General features: G+C 38.7%; 1 protein-coding gene across 2 annotated transcripts in view; it reads left to right on the forward strand.

Moving 5' to 3' along the window:
• Positions 1–16,236, forward strand: part of LOC134655496 (membralin) — a 117,108-nt gene that overhangs the window by 26,400 nt on the left and 74,472 nt on the right. Inside the window, exon 8 of one of the 2 annotated variants that reach the window (XM_063510962.1) lies at positions 8,972–9,055. The exons of the other annotated variant lie outside the window; for it this stretch is intronic. Coding sequence (XP_063367032.1) covers positions 8,972–9,055 — 84 coding nt within the window. The remainder of the gene's footprint in view (positions 1–8,971; positions 9,056–16,236) is intronic. 2 annotated transcript variants of the gene reach the window in all.

Raw genomic sequence — 16,236 nt, forward strand, 5'->3', positions numbered from 1 at the left:
AGTGGTTCCCTTTTCCAGGTATTCGATCATTATGACTCCCTCAGCATCCCAAAACACTGAAGCCATGACCTTACCAGCGGAGCTTGCTACCTTGAATTTCTTCGGTGTAGGGAAAGACGCTCGCTTCCAGGTCATGGATTGCTGTTTGGTCTCAGGATCGAAATGGTGGATCCAAGACTCGTCCATGGTTACAAACCGACGCAAAAATGTTTCGGGATCAGTTTGATATTTGTCAAGATTAGACTTCGAAATCTCACATCGTATTTTCTTTTGTTCAGCCGTTAACATTCTAGGCACCCAACGAGCGGAGACTTTTTTCATGTGTAGTTCATCAGTTAAGATTCTTTGAATGCTGCCATACGAGATACCTGTGAGCTCAACTAGATGCCTGATAGTCATCCTTTTTTTTTTAAAACGAGATCATGAATTTTTTTGACGTTTTCTCCAGTAATGGCAACAGATGGACGGCCTTCGCGATGTTCATCTTGAGTGGATGTTCTTCCCAAGTTAAACTCCTTTGACCACCGTGCCACTGTGGTATACGGCGGAGCGCACTCGCCCAGTGTTCCCACTAATTCAGTGTATATATCTTTAGTACACATTTTTTTCAAACAGAAGTATTTAATAACCGCTCTCACCTCAGTTTTCTCCATTTTTACGTTGTTCCGACTGCTCGTGTAAAAACAGCTGCAACTCTCTGACAGATACATATTTTTTAATTTTTTATTTTTTAATTTACTAAGGAGTCTTTATGGCCAGTAACGGCATACCTATTTATTTTAATCCGATTCAATAAGTATTCAGTTATCATTACTTTTGGATCACCCCTCATACGTCACTATCCAACCTTAATATATTTTAAAATATTGATTCTAGCGAAAAAGTGTACTAAATCTTTTTTGTAGAAAATATTATGTACATTACTTATGTAGTAGAACATTTCTTGCTACGGGCCACCGTTTAAGAGTTATTTACGAAAAACTATAAAAAGGGACCTTAAACCCCCCCCCCCTACCCGTTAGCTTCACCCCCACCCCCCGGTACTTTTAGTATCTTGTTTCATACACCATTACCTACACCACATGCTAAAATTGGCTTACACATGTATTATTTCCCCCGATTGGCAATTTTTGGTGTTCGTTTGGTGTACTATTGGTCTTATTCGTTCGTTCGTAGACGAATCAACATATATAAACGATTCTCAAATTTCGATGTTTAAGTCTAAGTACATTTATTATAATATATATAAGTAAGTAAGGCAACATTAACAAAAACAGTTTTAATGATTCACGGTTAGTTTTATTTACTAGACTTATATCGACCTAAAACAATACAAAATGTAATTACGGTTCATATCCCGGTCGATATAAGTCTAGTAATATTAACAAATTATTTAACATAATAATAAAGAAGAATTTTGATTTTGTCATACCTCTGCAATTCACCTCACAATATTTTATTTCCTTTAAGACAGTCCAAACCCACTTAAAGAGGGTAGCGCTTCACGAAGTCGATATCTCAGCGACAGCTCATTTTTCCTCTCGTTTCTCGTGTTTCTTGTTAATTAGGGCAAGCGGTACCTCGGTAGCGCTAGCTCCTCAGGGCGGTTATTCACGATACCAATTCGTTTGAGAACCAGTAAGAGTAAGACCCCTTCATGACGCTTAGGTATTGTTCTCCGATTGACACCGTACGCTGTGTACATCACATTGTATTGAAAGACAGCAACATTATTAAGTACATAACGGCAGTTAACGGCTGCATATATGGGCATTTTCACTTAACTGTGCACCTTTAACGACCGGTTAGCAATCGTTACAAAACTGACGGTCAATGTCAAATTCCATACATTTTGTCAGGAATGTAACGGTTAGACGTTACTGAAACACGACTTAAGTCGCGCTTTAAAGTGCAAGTTAAAATGAAAATGCCCATATTATAATTGTAGAACGGTATCCTAGCCTAGTCAGTAATTACCGTACTTACAAACCAGGAGGTCTCGATTCATAAACTGATAAGGGCATTTATAATTTGTTCCTGAGTTACGGATGTTATCTAAGTATGTATTTAGTTATCTATTTAAGTATGCATATCGTCACCTGGTACCCACAGTAATAATTATTTATAATGAACTGAGTTTTTGAACCGCAGCTACCTGATGCGTCAAGTGGCGACCAAGGCCCTGGCAGGCGTGGCTCACTCCGCGATTTTGTCGCGTCGCTACAAGTACCTACAAGTGCATGCGGCCCACACCAATTTTGGTGTCTAGCACTAGTAGTTGCCGCGCACCGCTATAGAACGGACGCCTGCTCGCGCTTGCGCCACCTAGCGGTCATATATGTCGTAATAGACGCGTTTTGGTAGAGAGTGAATCTTCTGTACCTAGTACTATTCTGTAGTAGTATTATTTATTATTATTGTTGTAGTATTTATTCTGTGGCCCTGATTATACTGGGGACTTACAAAAACCACGATATGCTTTATGAAGGTTCGCTCGATGCCCGCTAACCTCTTGGCGGGACTAACAACCTGATCAAGCAGGGTTTAATGCCAATTACCTGCTCACCCTATTGTTCAGCGCAGTTCCTCGAGTGTCGTTGTTGTTAATACCTACTCAAGCGATCTACGTTCGCCGTCAGATTTACAGAGCTTCTATTTAACAAAAAACCGGCCAAGTGCGAATCGGACTCGCGCACGGAGGGTTCCGCACCATCAACAAAAAATAGAGCAAAACAAGCAAGCAAAGAAACGGTCACCCATCCAAGTACTGACCCCGCCCGACGTTGCTTAACTTCGGTCAAAAATCACGTTTGTTGTATGGGAGCCCCACTTAAATCTTTATTTTATTCTGTTTTTAGTATTTGTTGTTATAGCGGCATCAGAAATACATCATCTCTTTTTTGCTCTAAGAAAGTTATGATATAAATGCATTTTTTATTTTCAAGGATAATTCATTGAATAATGGTACAAAAAATAATGATTTCGTATAAACTGTGGATAAGCGGTATCGCGCAGCATCAGAGGCGGTCTTAATCTTGGCGAGGCTCTGGCCGGAAGATTTTAGTGAGGCCCTTATATTTTGTGCTAAGTAAAAAATTGCGGATGGACTGTATCAGGGAAACGTCTTGTCGACAGTCCAAAGAAAATTGAGCTCCGTCATTAACCAATATCGATTCAACAAAACCGATTTATGTCAAAAAGTGAGGCCCAACGCCGAGCTCCATGTAACACCGAAGACTTGATTTCGACGCCTCCCAATGCGATACCAGAGGATGAGCTGCAGGTAAGCATACAGCTAAGAATCGAACGCCAAGTGCAAGCTTGGCTGACGGCCGAACGCCTGGAGCGCCGATTGCGGCGCGCTTCTGTGCGAGCCCGAGCTGCAAGAGAGCAGAGCAAGGGCGCAGGCCGATAAAGACTGAAGCCATAGTGTTAAAAATCTGGAGCTTTCCTGCGGACGCATTCGTGCGACACCAAAGGCCGAGCTGCAATGGAGCTAAGATTGGATAAGGACCAATGCTCAAGCGTTTTAAAACAGGCCGAAAGTTGAGCTCCAAACAGGGCCAAAAACTTGCAGGTTCAGATAGCGGCTTAATTCCATGCGAACGATGCAAGGCCAATGATTGAGCTGCGAGAGAGCAAAGCTTGAAATTTGAACAGTGGCCAAGTTTAATTGAGACCGGATTCTGACGCCCTTCCGTGCGAAGCCAACGGCCGGACATTTGGACGTGGAAACGCTTAATATCTGAAATTTAACCCCATTTTATACCTTGTTGTGCGTTTAACCATGCTTGCAATAGTTAAATTCGCGGTAAATGACGGATGGTTAGCTGGCAAAATTAGTTATGCATTGGATCGGTAATCTAAAGATATGGGTTCGAGTCTCACGTTAGCCAGAGTTGATCACAGTTAATTTTTTTTTCATTGTGTTTGACATGTCTAGTGTATATATACAATCTATATATTGTATCGTGGATCGTTCCACAATAAAAATGGAAGGAAATCAGTAATTTATTACATGCATATTGATGTTAAAATTGATACTTATTAAATAATTTCGTTTCCCCAAGACTAGTAGCGCGGTTACTAGACAGATAAGTTTGCATTTGCCTTCGATATTTTTGAATTATATGGGCCTAAAATACCTTTTCAATGCCTATAAACTATTCGAAGTGGCGCCGTTAATGATCTAAACTCGATAAAAATATATTATCTGATTCCGAAAGTAGTAGTAACTACCAAGGTCACGCCGATGCCACGCCGATAGCGCAGCGTCGGCGGCGGCGGCGCGGAAATTTTGTCGGCGGCGGCGGCGCGCCGGCGCGGCGCTCATATCTATTGCGTGTTTGTAACCCGATTCCGCTAAATTCGGATGAACGGAATTTAATGAAACCTGCGAACCTGGATTAATAAAAGCAAAAACCATACCCATATCCCATACCTGTGATTATTCACTAAATTATTAAAATAAAAGTTGCATGGAAATGTTATGAATTAATTCAGCGAAAGTTATAAAAAAGGCTTGTAAAAACCCGGTTTCGTACTGAGATCCTGATTCTGATCCGAATTGAGCTAATTCAAATCCCGAGACCCCTAATAAATAGTCAACTAAAATTTCTGGCTTATTGAAAAATAATTTGTGACGCAGGCGGTAACCAAACTGATAATAACAATAATAAGTCATTCTAAACATCAGACTTCAGCTGTAGATTTTGTATATACTCTCCTTCTTTTTAGTTTAGTACTTATTCGGTTAATTTTACCCCCTTAATACGCAATGTACCGTAACAAATTTGATTTTACTTAAGACGCCAATAATAAATCTGTTAACGGTAGTATTTCACGACTTTTAATATCGGCAACGCTCTCTGCTATCAATACTTCACGGTAATATGAATCCGGGCAGATATCTACAGAACGGAACGAAACGGGAACGGGATAGGTAGCGAGAGCAAAATTAATTTCACATGATGAATGAGTACACTGCGTTCGACGATGCGATTTACAATTTTCTCTGAAAATATTAAAGCTTATCTGCAATAACAAATCTGTTCTGACAGTAAGGAAAAAACCCGCACGCAGGCCGAAGGCGGGGCTTTGACTCGTTTCTTGTATATTAAAAATGTTAGCCACCGACGCTCTCTTAATTTATAATAGCTAATTTTGTTTATGCTAAATATATAATTTTCTGGGAAAATCAACCAAAAATAAACTGAAATTCGTAACACCAACGTGTTATTTATTAATAAATTCTAAGCTTATCTTCAATTACAAACACGAGCCGAGAGGATATTATTTCAAATTGATAGGTTAATAAAAACCAGAATTGGTAATAAAAGAACACACAACACAGTGAAGATGTAACGTATTTGCAGAATTTATGGCTAGACTTGGTATGTACAATTCTTCATTGCTGAATACCAACTAAATAGTAAAAAATGTGACTGATTAAATCCCGAAGTTGACCGAAGTTGAAGAAATATACCAGTTAGGTTTGCATTTAGATTTGTCAAACAATTTATAACCGTTTATAGTATTATTAAACACAAATAGTTTAAATACAGTGACAGCTGTCATCTCAATACAATTTTGCGAGATTTTGCTGTTTAAGGTCACCGTACTGAAGCTATGTGGAAAATAGAACTTAAAAAAAAAGAGTATTTAAGACCAAGTTCGGCCTGGCCAGTCACATCCGGGCTCATAATAGGCGTAATCCATAGTAACAGAGGTCGCCGTCATCGAAATCGATGAGGAGGACTATATATATAAAATACAAAATACTAAATCGTTTATTTGTCCAACACAGGTATGAATAGTACATAAGTACAATTCTTATAATATTACTGTTGTATCACTATGTTGTGCCGTGAGGCATACAATTTTTTGTCATTAATGGACTGACATAATATATACATGCTGTCATGGTGTAGTTACCATTAATTATAGTCTAACAAAAATTCGCTTACACTATAATATGTTTTGTCAACTAAATATTTAAATACTTTACTTTTAAAACTTGTCATATCCTCTAAATTTCTTAATTCATTCGGAATTTTATTAAAAATATATGTGTGGAAAATATATAGTAAGTGAACTATGAATCCCAAAGAGGAAACTAGGTCTTTATGATGGAAGTTAGTCTATATCCTCGTATTTTCATTAACCAAAAGCTAGAGTACAGCTGAAGGGTATATACACGGAATAGGTTCCGAATAGGGAAAAAACAAGATGCGACATGCAGGTTCTGTCAGGAGTCAGAGGAGACTGCTATGCACATTCTGTGTTCCTGCGGACCACTAATGTCCAAAAGAAGTACCTACCTAGGGCGACACATACTGGAACCCTATGAGGTACAGAGCATTACGGCCCAAAGAATCTGGAGCTTCCTGGATTCAACGGGCATCAGTAGTGAACTTTAAAGGGCTGTCACAATAGATCATAGCTTGGTCGAAGCGACACTCAAAGGCCCACAAAACCCCAATAATAATAATAATATACACGGAAAGATCATGTCTAGTCACTTTAGTAACATTTTGAGTAATCGCGGTTTTAAAATTTGGAACAATGTCAAAACGTATGGTAATTCCGTGACCAGGTATTATTTAACTAAAAATAAAGTTGTGTTACATTTATTATACAGTGGTAGCAAAAGATATAACTAATAGTTCATTTTGAGATAAAAATCTCATTTTCCGAAAAAAGTGACTAGACATGTTCTTTCCGTGTACCCTTCAGCTAATATTTTTTCCATTAAAATAAATGACACTAGTCCGAAATAGTGTGTACATTTTTATCACCAACGCCGCGAACGCATTTTGGTTTACATCAGCGGCGACACATTCAGACAAGCGTGAAAGCCTCTAGTGCGTAGACGGGCCATGTCTACGAAATGATCATGTAGGAATCACATGGGAAACTTATTCCATTTCTTCAAATCAGTCTTGTTATTTTGATTTCATAAGAGCAAAAACTATTTTAATGTTTTGTCAACCACATCAAATACTTGTGACAATGTGTTTTAATTATGTCGACAGAGAGGTACGGACAAAAATGCGTGTTAGCTATACTATAGTTCGTTTAGAATTAGAAATAAGGTAAACAATCTTGATGTGTCTTTTAATTGAAAAACACATTTTAAAAATAAGTTACGGCAAATATGTAACAATTATGAATCTAATACGATCATTTATATTCTTCTGCTTTGATAAGTAATAGTTTTTGATTTTTAAAAAGCGTTTTTCAATTAAAAGACATGTCAAGATCGCTTACCTTCTTGCAAGTTCTTTCTAATGCTAAAAAAAACGAACTATAAGTAATGTATCAAAGGCAGTGATGATATATTCTCTCAACCTTCTTTAACCGTCAATTACAATACATAGAGCCTTTATAGTTGATGCCGACACCACAACAGGCTTGCTCTTGCAGATGCCTTAAAGAAGTTAAACATGCGCCCCCGTTCTACCACTTACATATTTTCACAAGTTTTTTCTTCCAAAAGACACATTTTCAATACACGTTGCCTCCTTGATCTCTTACGCGGCATCAAAAGATCCGGCGACAGGCAGCACCTACGGCCGGGAAACCGTATCGGGATTATCTCATCTAGAGTAAACAAGCGGCCGCAAAGCTCCGCCGAACTGACTGAGCACACGCGAACTATGCTAACGAACAGACAGAGCAGATCCTTTATCTTATTACGCGTCTGAACGTTGAAAAAACTCACGAAAATGGAGCGTCATTTTGGGATAAATCCTATTTAGTTGATGGGCTTACTGGACTTTTCAGGGTTGTAGTCGTAAATATGAGGGACATTTAACTACGTTTGAGGAGGGCGACGGTTTACTACTTAATACTATTTAGGAATTATATACTTAACAACCAACTAATAGTGTAGGTAGGTGCATTTTCAATATGAGTAGTTTCGTACCTAATGAAATAATTTAAATTATTTTATCTCAATACAACTAAGTAACTTGTTGCTTTATTTTATACCGATACACCTTATTTTCCATCCGTTCTGGCGTTAATAGAGCGAATGTCATTAGCTTTTATTTTTAATCTTTTTGCTCAAAACATAATCCTTTAATGCGGAGCGAAGCGTAGGACTAAAACGTGAAAATGGATTTAAAACACGTCCAAAACATCCGAGTCAACGCGGTCAAGTGTATTACGCGGCAAAGCAGGTAACGGGACAGGTACGAACGGATAGGAGATATATTTTTAACGTACGCTGTCGGATCGTAAAGAATGATCCGGTGTCTCCGGCGACACCATTACTTCTCGTGCGGCATGAAAAATTCATATGGCCGTCGTTTGATCGCGTTAAAGTGTGCGGCGCCGCGCGCGCAACTCCTGGGGCCGCTATACTGTCACACTACTCACACTAGCCATTCACAACCTATCTGCTTTTGAAAACTCATTCAAGTTTATACCTTTTGCCCAGGCAATAAGTTACACATTTGCACGAGTTTTCAAATGCAGTTAGGACAGAAGAACATAGCGGAACAGCTCGGCTTATGGTCTCCGCGCATACCGCCGCCGTCGTTACACTTACTTTAAATTAAATCTATGTTGCGGGTGCCTGCGATATTATTTTGCAACATTTTCACCCTTATTACTTTTATATCGCACTCTAATTCAATTTTACGAAGCGTGAGATGCAGCTTGCACTGTGTGAAGGAAGTCGTGGGATATTGTTTGTTCTCGGGTACAGTTCATGATTAGTTAAATTTTATATGTACCTACTTGGTTAACTGGGGTAACTACTATATAAAAAAATAAGGTTGTTTTGATGTTTCGTACTACAACTATATTTCTTACAGTTGTACATTGCTTAAGTTTGTTTAATGCCACAAAAATAATCACACCACCACACAACATACAATGAAAGACAACTCACCTCCAGAATGTTTTTTTTGTATTGGTATTGTTTTTTTCATAACAGATTGCTAACATCTTATTTTTGTTTCAGTGGATCTCCTTCAGATGCTTGAGTTTAATGTGACCGTGTCCTTCCCAGCTGCACCTCTGCTAACAGTCATTTTAGCGCTAGTCGGTAAGTGCTTGTATCCTTGTCATTTTGCAACATCTTAGGTTAAACGACGTCGCATGCCACTGCGAAGATACCAACCATCCGACGTTGTTCATCCACGTCGCTGAGAAATTAATAATTCATCTAGAAGCGCATAAGAGTACTCGACATAGCAATGCATGGAGCAAACAGTGGGAACGAGTGACGTGTCGACTTGTCGCTCCTCTCTGGCAGCTCTCTTCAACTGTTATTCCAAACGCTTGCTAAGCGCAGACAAATATTAATCTCAGTGAATCTATTACCCTAGCTATAACAGCAACGTGTAATCGGAGAGCTCGTTAACACTGGTGCTCGATTGGCCTGCGCCCGGTAAGCAGTTTGAATGACATCTTTGCGCCCTTTCGCCTCGGCATAAGTTCGCTTAAACGTTTCTCGATGCAAAACCTTTGATACCCCGAGTGCGACGGGTTGTATGAGCGTTGAAATGTAAAACGAACTGTCGCTGAGCTTTATTACTTTGTAATATTATGTTGTGACTTTTAAGGATCACTTTTAAATTTAAAACAAGAATAAAGCTATAACATATTTTTCATTTAATAATTGCGAGATAGTGTAAAGTGTAAAAGAACACGCAAGTATAGGTAAGTGGGTGAAATATTTTGTTAGAATAAAACAATTTAAGTCATAATTCATCGCTATTTCATTTAACTTACTAATCAAAAAGTCGCCGCGAAAGTCCACTATCGCCTTGATAATTGCATTCTGTTTTGGGCTCACTGCCGTATTCGAACTTCAAGATATTCACAAGAGACGACACGTAATACTAGATCCATTCTAGATACGTTATAGTTTAGATTGCAACTAGTTCTCTTTTGCAGCGCAATTCGGGCAACCAATGTCACTTTTACGATAGATCGTGTTAGATATCTATTAGATGTGAATTAGATCTCTAAGTAATATCTTGTGGAAATCGTTCAAAAGTATCTCCAGAATCGCGGAAATGTCAAATTTGACAGGTTAGATCTTAAACATATCGTTATCGTATCTTGGCGATGTCTAATAGATATCTATTACAAAATCCGAATCGGGCCCTCATGTTTACGATTACGAGAGAGCGCATCGATCGAACCTACTCGTATCACCCTCGGGTTACTGTGTCACAAGGGCTCGTAAGATTTCTTTCGAAAACTAATTCTAATTTTAATCTTTTCGGATTGAAATTTTATAATTTTTTTATATTGTATCAAAAACATTTCTTTACGGTACATAGTTCGAATGCCTCATCAGTTTTGTTTACTGTTGACACCGTCCCTACGTTCCTAGGTTATAGAGTAAATTGGGTTTTAAAATAGGTTACCGGCAACTCTGCCTCCACAAATTATATTAGGGCCTAGTCGATATTGATGTTGGTTCGAAATAAAATTACGTACCGACCAAAGCCTGGGTTTACTTGTAATAAACTCCTTGACTAAGTTAAAGTGGATGTTTCTTACCTATTTAGTATCTCCTATAAAACTTTCGTAATCTGATTTATTTGACTAAGAATAGGCTATAATCGAAACGTGACGTATTCGGTAGCAAAGATTATATAGCTAATTGTTTATCGAAAGTTTTTTTAAGAAATACCTTCTTCTACTACTATGTACTACATAACTATGTTTTTATAAAAAAAAAACATAATTTAGCAGGCCTATATGATTAGCTTTAGTACTCGTATTTTAAGAAGCGAGAAACAAATAAGCCGTAGAGTATCAGTAAACATCCAAAATTACATACTACTACTACTATTATCTTAGTTTACTACTGTCATTGTTGTTTCGTATGAGCTCGTATCATTTGGTTTTTATAAGAAATTTAGTTAGGAAAAGAAAATCAAGCAAGCTTAGACCACCCTTGATATGGCTTAGAACGCACTGCGAATAATTTCTTGCGTTTTCAGTCTGATTTCTCGCGGTTTCAGTCTTGCAAGTGCGTGCGCTTGTGAAGCATGGCGTATTTTTTGCCGCAAGAAATTAATCGCAGTGCGTTATAAGCCTTTATCATGTTTTTAGGGTTCCGTAGCCAAATGGCAAAAAACGGAACCCTTATAGATTCGTCATGTCTGTCTGTCCGTCTGTCTGTCCGTCTGTCTGTCCGTCCGTATGTCACAGCCACTTTTCTCCGAAACTATAGGAACTATACTGTTGAAACTTGGTAAGTAGATGTATTCTGTGAACCGCATTAAGATTTTCACACAAAAATAGAAAAAAAACAATAAATTTTTGGGGTTCCCCATACTTCGAACTGAAACTCAAAAATTTTTTTTTCATCAAACCCATACGTGTGGGGTATCTATGGATAGGTCTTCAAAAATGATATTGAGGTTCCTAATATCATTTTTTTCTAAACTGAATAGTTTGCGCGAGAGACACTTCCAAAGTGGTAAAATGTGTGTCCCCCCCCCGTAACTTCTAAAATAAGAGAATGATAAAACTAAAAAAAATATATGATGTACATTACCATGTAAACTTCCACCGAAAATTGGTTTGAACGAGATCTAGTAAGTAGTTTTTTTTTATACGTCATAAATCGCCTAAATACGGAACCCTTCATGGGCGAGTCCGACTCGCACTTGGCCGCTTTTTTTTGTACGTTTTCCATCATCCCCGTCCATGCTAGCAGCTTGCCAAGTTGTAACATCAAGTTCAGTGCCTGTTCTCATGTCTTAACGTTAGTAGGTCGGTCGATTCACTCAACAAGTCCGGGCGCGGTCCGCCCGAGTCGGCGCCTGTTGCGCGGGCGGGCGGGGCATCTGTTGCGTCTCAGAGGCGCCTTACCGCCCACCCGTACTTGTCCATGTATCTAGACTTTTGACACAGTTTACCAATTTTCTCCTGGTACGTCATAAGGGGCTGAAGAACCCTCTTCATAAAGCTACGGGTGCCCCGAAAACCTGGTGCGCCATGGATGTTGTAGCACCCATGCTTGTAACTAACGTATTTGGGTCACCGCTTATGATAGGTATTCCACGAGGCATATGTCGCGACTTATAGGCGCCATTGAAGCTTTTGACCCGATATACTAATATATTTGTTTATTACTATATATACCTTCACTTTAGTTATCGAAAAACCCTCATAGTTTTGCCTCGTGCGACTTGTGCGTCCGTCTATCTAGAGACTATCGGTAGAGACCTTTAACGTAGTCAGTCAACATTAGTGCTAATATAAAGCCGTAATTTGGCCTTAACCCCGACCCTATTGTTGTCATTAGATAGCTCTTAACACATTCTCTGCCAGCTCGAGCTACGCGCTACGAACGTACACGGTTTCCCATTGGTAGCGAAAAGCGCCTAAGAATACAGAACACACCTAGCGGGTCGCTGGCAATGACTGTGCTAATAATACATTACGATACAACTGCGAAAAATAGGAAATTCGCAACGAGTGGCGATAAATTAAAACACGACCGAGGGAAGTGTTTTAAATCGACACGAGTTGCGAATTACCTTTTCGCACGTGTATTGTACAACGTTTTACAGTACATATGGTACTTTCGGCTTACGCAATATGTACTGTAAAAAAAACCTACAGTAATCATAGTCGTTCATAAACTATTCATACAGCGATTGCATTAAAGGCAATAATTTCACTCCAACCTTGTCTGCAACATTGTTCAAGGGTCTCTAACGAGACAATTTGTCTATGAAAAACTACATTCGCGACGTCAAAGTGAGACGTCAATAGCTATTGAGTCGTTGAAATTGCTCGCATATATTTACCTTCTAATGATTTGTACACATTATTTGGTTGCCAACGGTATCAAATGCTACATGCTTCAAGCGTGGGTAGTGGTATATTTTCATTTCAGTTATTTTCTTTACTTACTTGTTATTTTTATTACAATTTATGTGCTGGTTTTTTAAGATGCGTACTTATCATTGCTCAATAAAATAATATTTACAGAAAAACTACTAAAACACTTTTTTTACAATATATCGCTAATTGCATTGTTGGTCGAGTATTAAAGTAAATCGAGGTTAATACTTTGTTTGATCTTATAGTTTTATAGAGTAGTTTTGTAACAAAAGCATTTCTGTCAATTGGTGGGAGTCCTAGTAACGAAGTAGGATGACATTTCCTGTTAGCAATTTCTCTGGAAATAAATATTATTCCAGTGGCTTCATCACTCCAATGGCTTTTATTCTATTTTTGTAGAAACTACAGACTACTTTATGTGAACATAATAAAAGATATTAAAATACGAGTGTGCTGAAACGAACGAAGTGAGTGTTTTAATGCCTAATCATGCACAGTTACATACACTGATGGTGATGTATCTAAACGCATAGTATAAATAAACTCTCTATGATGTGTTTAGGAACCGCATGTTTTTCTATCATGGCGTCTCCGAAATATCTTGATCGCTCAATTTGTATAGTTTGTAGCTTTCTAATAGAGCCCGACGGCTAATCCTATTGTCTATTGTTAAGTAAAACAGCTCGTGCCACGTGCCACAACCACCTGCATAAAAGCGCTCGTTCACTTTACCCAGGTAATTGAATTAATAAATAATATAAATAAATAAATATTATAGGACTTTATTACACAAATTGACTAAGCCCCACGGTAAGCTCAAGAAAGCTTGTGTTGTGGGTACTCAGACAACGATATACATAATATACAAATACTTAAATACATAGAAAACAACCATGACTCAGGAACAAATATCTGTGCTCATCACACAAATAAATACCCTTACTGGGATTCGAACCCAGGACCGCGGCTTCACAGGCAGGGTCACTACCCACTAGGCCAGACCAGTCGTCAAATTACAACTCCTATGGAAATTGCAATAAGATTTAAAATGAACTAATGGATAAATATTTTGTTACGATGTGTGTGGTCAGTACTTCGGTTACTGAGTGTCGGCGAGTCGAACGCTACAGAACCAGTCTAAAATGTGTCATCGAGATGCGTAACAAAGGCGCGTTATCGGAGAGCGCACTACACTGGTTTTTTGAGCGTTGGACTAGCCCGCGCTCAGGTGCCAAATAGAATAATTAAGACCCTTTTTTGCAGGTAAGTAGCACGTACGGTTTTACTGAACAATAGACAATAGGATAAGCCTTCGGGCTCTACTAGAAAGCTACAAACTATACGAAAGTTTTGCTATAGGTACCTACATAGTTAGTTTATAAACAACAAAACAAGCTAATTTTATACAAACGACTTAATTAAAAAATAAACTGAATGTCAAATGTTGGTAGGTAAATGAAATCCTTTTCACACAAGTCACGCAAACATTTTTTTTGTTTGAAAGACAAACTAGAGTCGAGACCGAGAGACTGCTGCCATATCTATCGATACATTATTATCGATATTCGATTTTTGATTGTTCTGTAAAATGACTATTACAGTCACAACAATAATTTATGAACAATACATTTGAAATAAATTTTCCATTTCTCGAAACTACGAATCTTTGGCATAGGTAACCTCCTGGCATAGGAAGCCCCAATTAAGTTTTGACGCTTTGTCAATTTGATAGAGTTAAATATAAGCTGGCAAAGTTTGAAAGTCAGTGGTCTACAGGGTTATGACAAATGTAATTAGAAATGTTACTAATCTATTTCCTTCACTACCTTTTACAAGTTTTGTAGCAATAGCAACCAAGCACCCAGTATGATGTTTAACTACCAGACAGACACGCGAACACGAAACGTTATAGCTTTATTGTATCTTGTATCGGTTCGTTTTATTTGACAGTTTTAATATACATACATTACAAGTCCGCGTCCCTTTAACTTGTTCGACGAACTGCAGTTCCTCAGACTCAATTATTGTTACGAGCTTGCTCTGAAATTCTAATCTTGAAGTTGAGCACGTGTGCGCCCGCATTGCATATCGTCTGATTAATATCGCCGGTTGAGTCGTGCCTCCGTCATACGGCTTCTAACAATTTTCGAACCAGACCGCGCTTTGTATGCTATAGGTACCTACCCCGGCTCATATAGGGGTACCTTTGCGTTTACTATGAGTGTTGTAAGTAGGTAATACTCAAACTTTGACTTCCGTGCTCTTTGTTTGTTCGTAAGTTATATCCAATAAGCCATGTTAGATATTATTTTTGTTAGCCTAAATAAAACATTTCTAAAAGACTCTTTTAGATTGTTTATCTGTTAATTTTTTGATCTTTTCAATGTACCTTTGAGTCGGTTAATTTGGGGGAGGCTTACGCATTTTAAATTCCAATCTGTCTCCAGCGATGCTATCGCTGGCTCGGCCGGGCCGCCGTCTGCGAGCCTCGCGAGCTCTAAAAATGTCTACCGAAGGGATTATTTTTCAATCCGTTCCCAGCAGCCACCTAGAGGTTCGGCATATTTAATAAGGTCTATTATCTACGTCACTCTGTCTCGGGAGCTAGCAGACGTTTCAATTATACCAGCTCAGATTGTGAACTTGTTAGACCCGGTGCCCGCCTCGTCCGCACGTCTCGCCTTGCTGTTTGCACTCCATCTTTCGTGTGTCTTACAATTATACCAACGTAGATCTGTTCAAAATTAGTTTCCAAAGCAATTTTCAGAACTTGACAGCACATCGATTCCATCTTACTAAAACGATATTCGTAGACTAGATAAGATTTATAAGTTGGAGAATTACGCTGGAGCTGATCCCAACATTCATGTAAGTATACTATCGAAAGCGTACCTATTTGGAAAGTTAATATCATTATTATCTTTGGATTGCTTTTGTCCATTTCATTGTACGTTGTACTAGGACACAATATCCAATATGTCCCAGCCAAATTGGAGCAGGTTAATAGGTTGTCGAAAGTGACCTGAAATCGACTAGCCGTGATGCCGACAATATTCCCTGCGGAAATGTTCCTGTTACTCGCATAATTTGACATGACATGAAATGTGACACCAGTCGTTGTTAATTGCATACATAGGTACAATGTTCATAGTGATAGCTAAGAGAAAGATCATGGAATGTTTCTAAAGGTAGGCAACCTTCAGTCCGTTATTGTTTGTTTCGGAATCCAGGCCACCGTCCGGTTTTTCTCTGAGAATGAATGGGCTCGACAAAAGCCTGAGGAATCTCAGAACCAGGTCTATTTCAAGTACGCCCGTGTTTTGTTTGCTCGCATCACGTTCCCCGCGAGCACGTAGGGCTGCTCTCGCTCTGAATACTAATACATATCAGGCAGAGGATACCTAATAC

The sequence above is a fragment of the Cydia amplana genome, chromosome 16 (assembly GCF_948474715.1).
Source record: "Cydia amplana chromosome 16, ilCydAmpl1.1, whole genome shotgun sequence".
NCBI lineage: Eukaryota > Metazoa > Arthropoda > Insecta > Lepidoptera > Tortricidae > Cydia > Cydia amplana.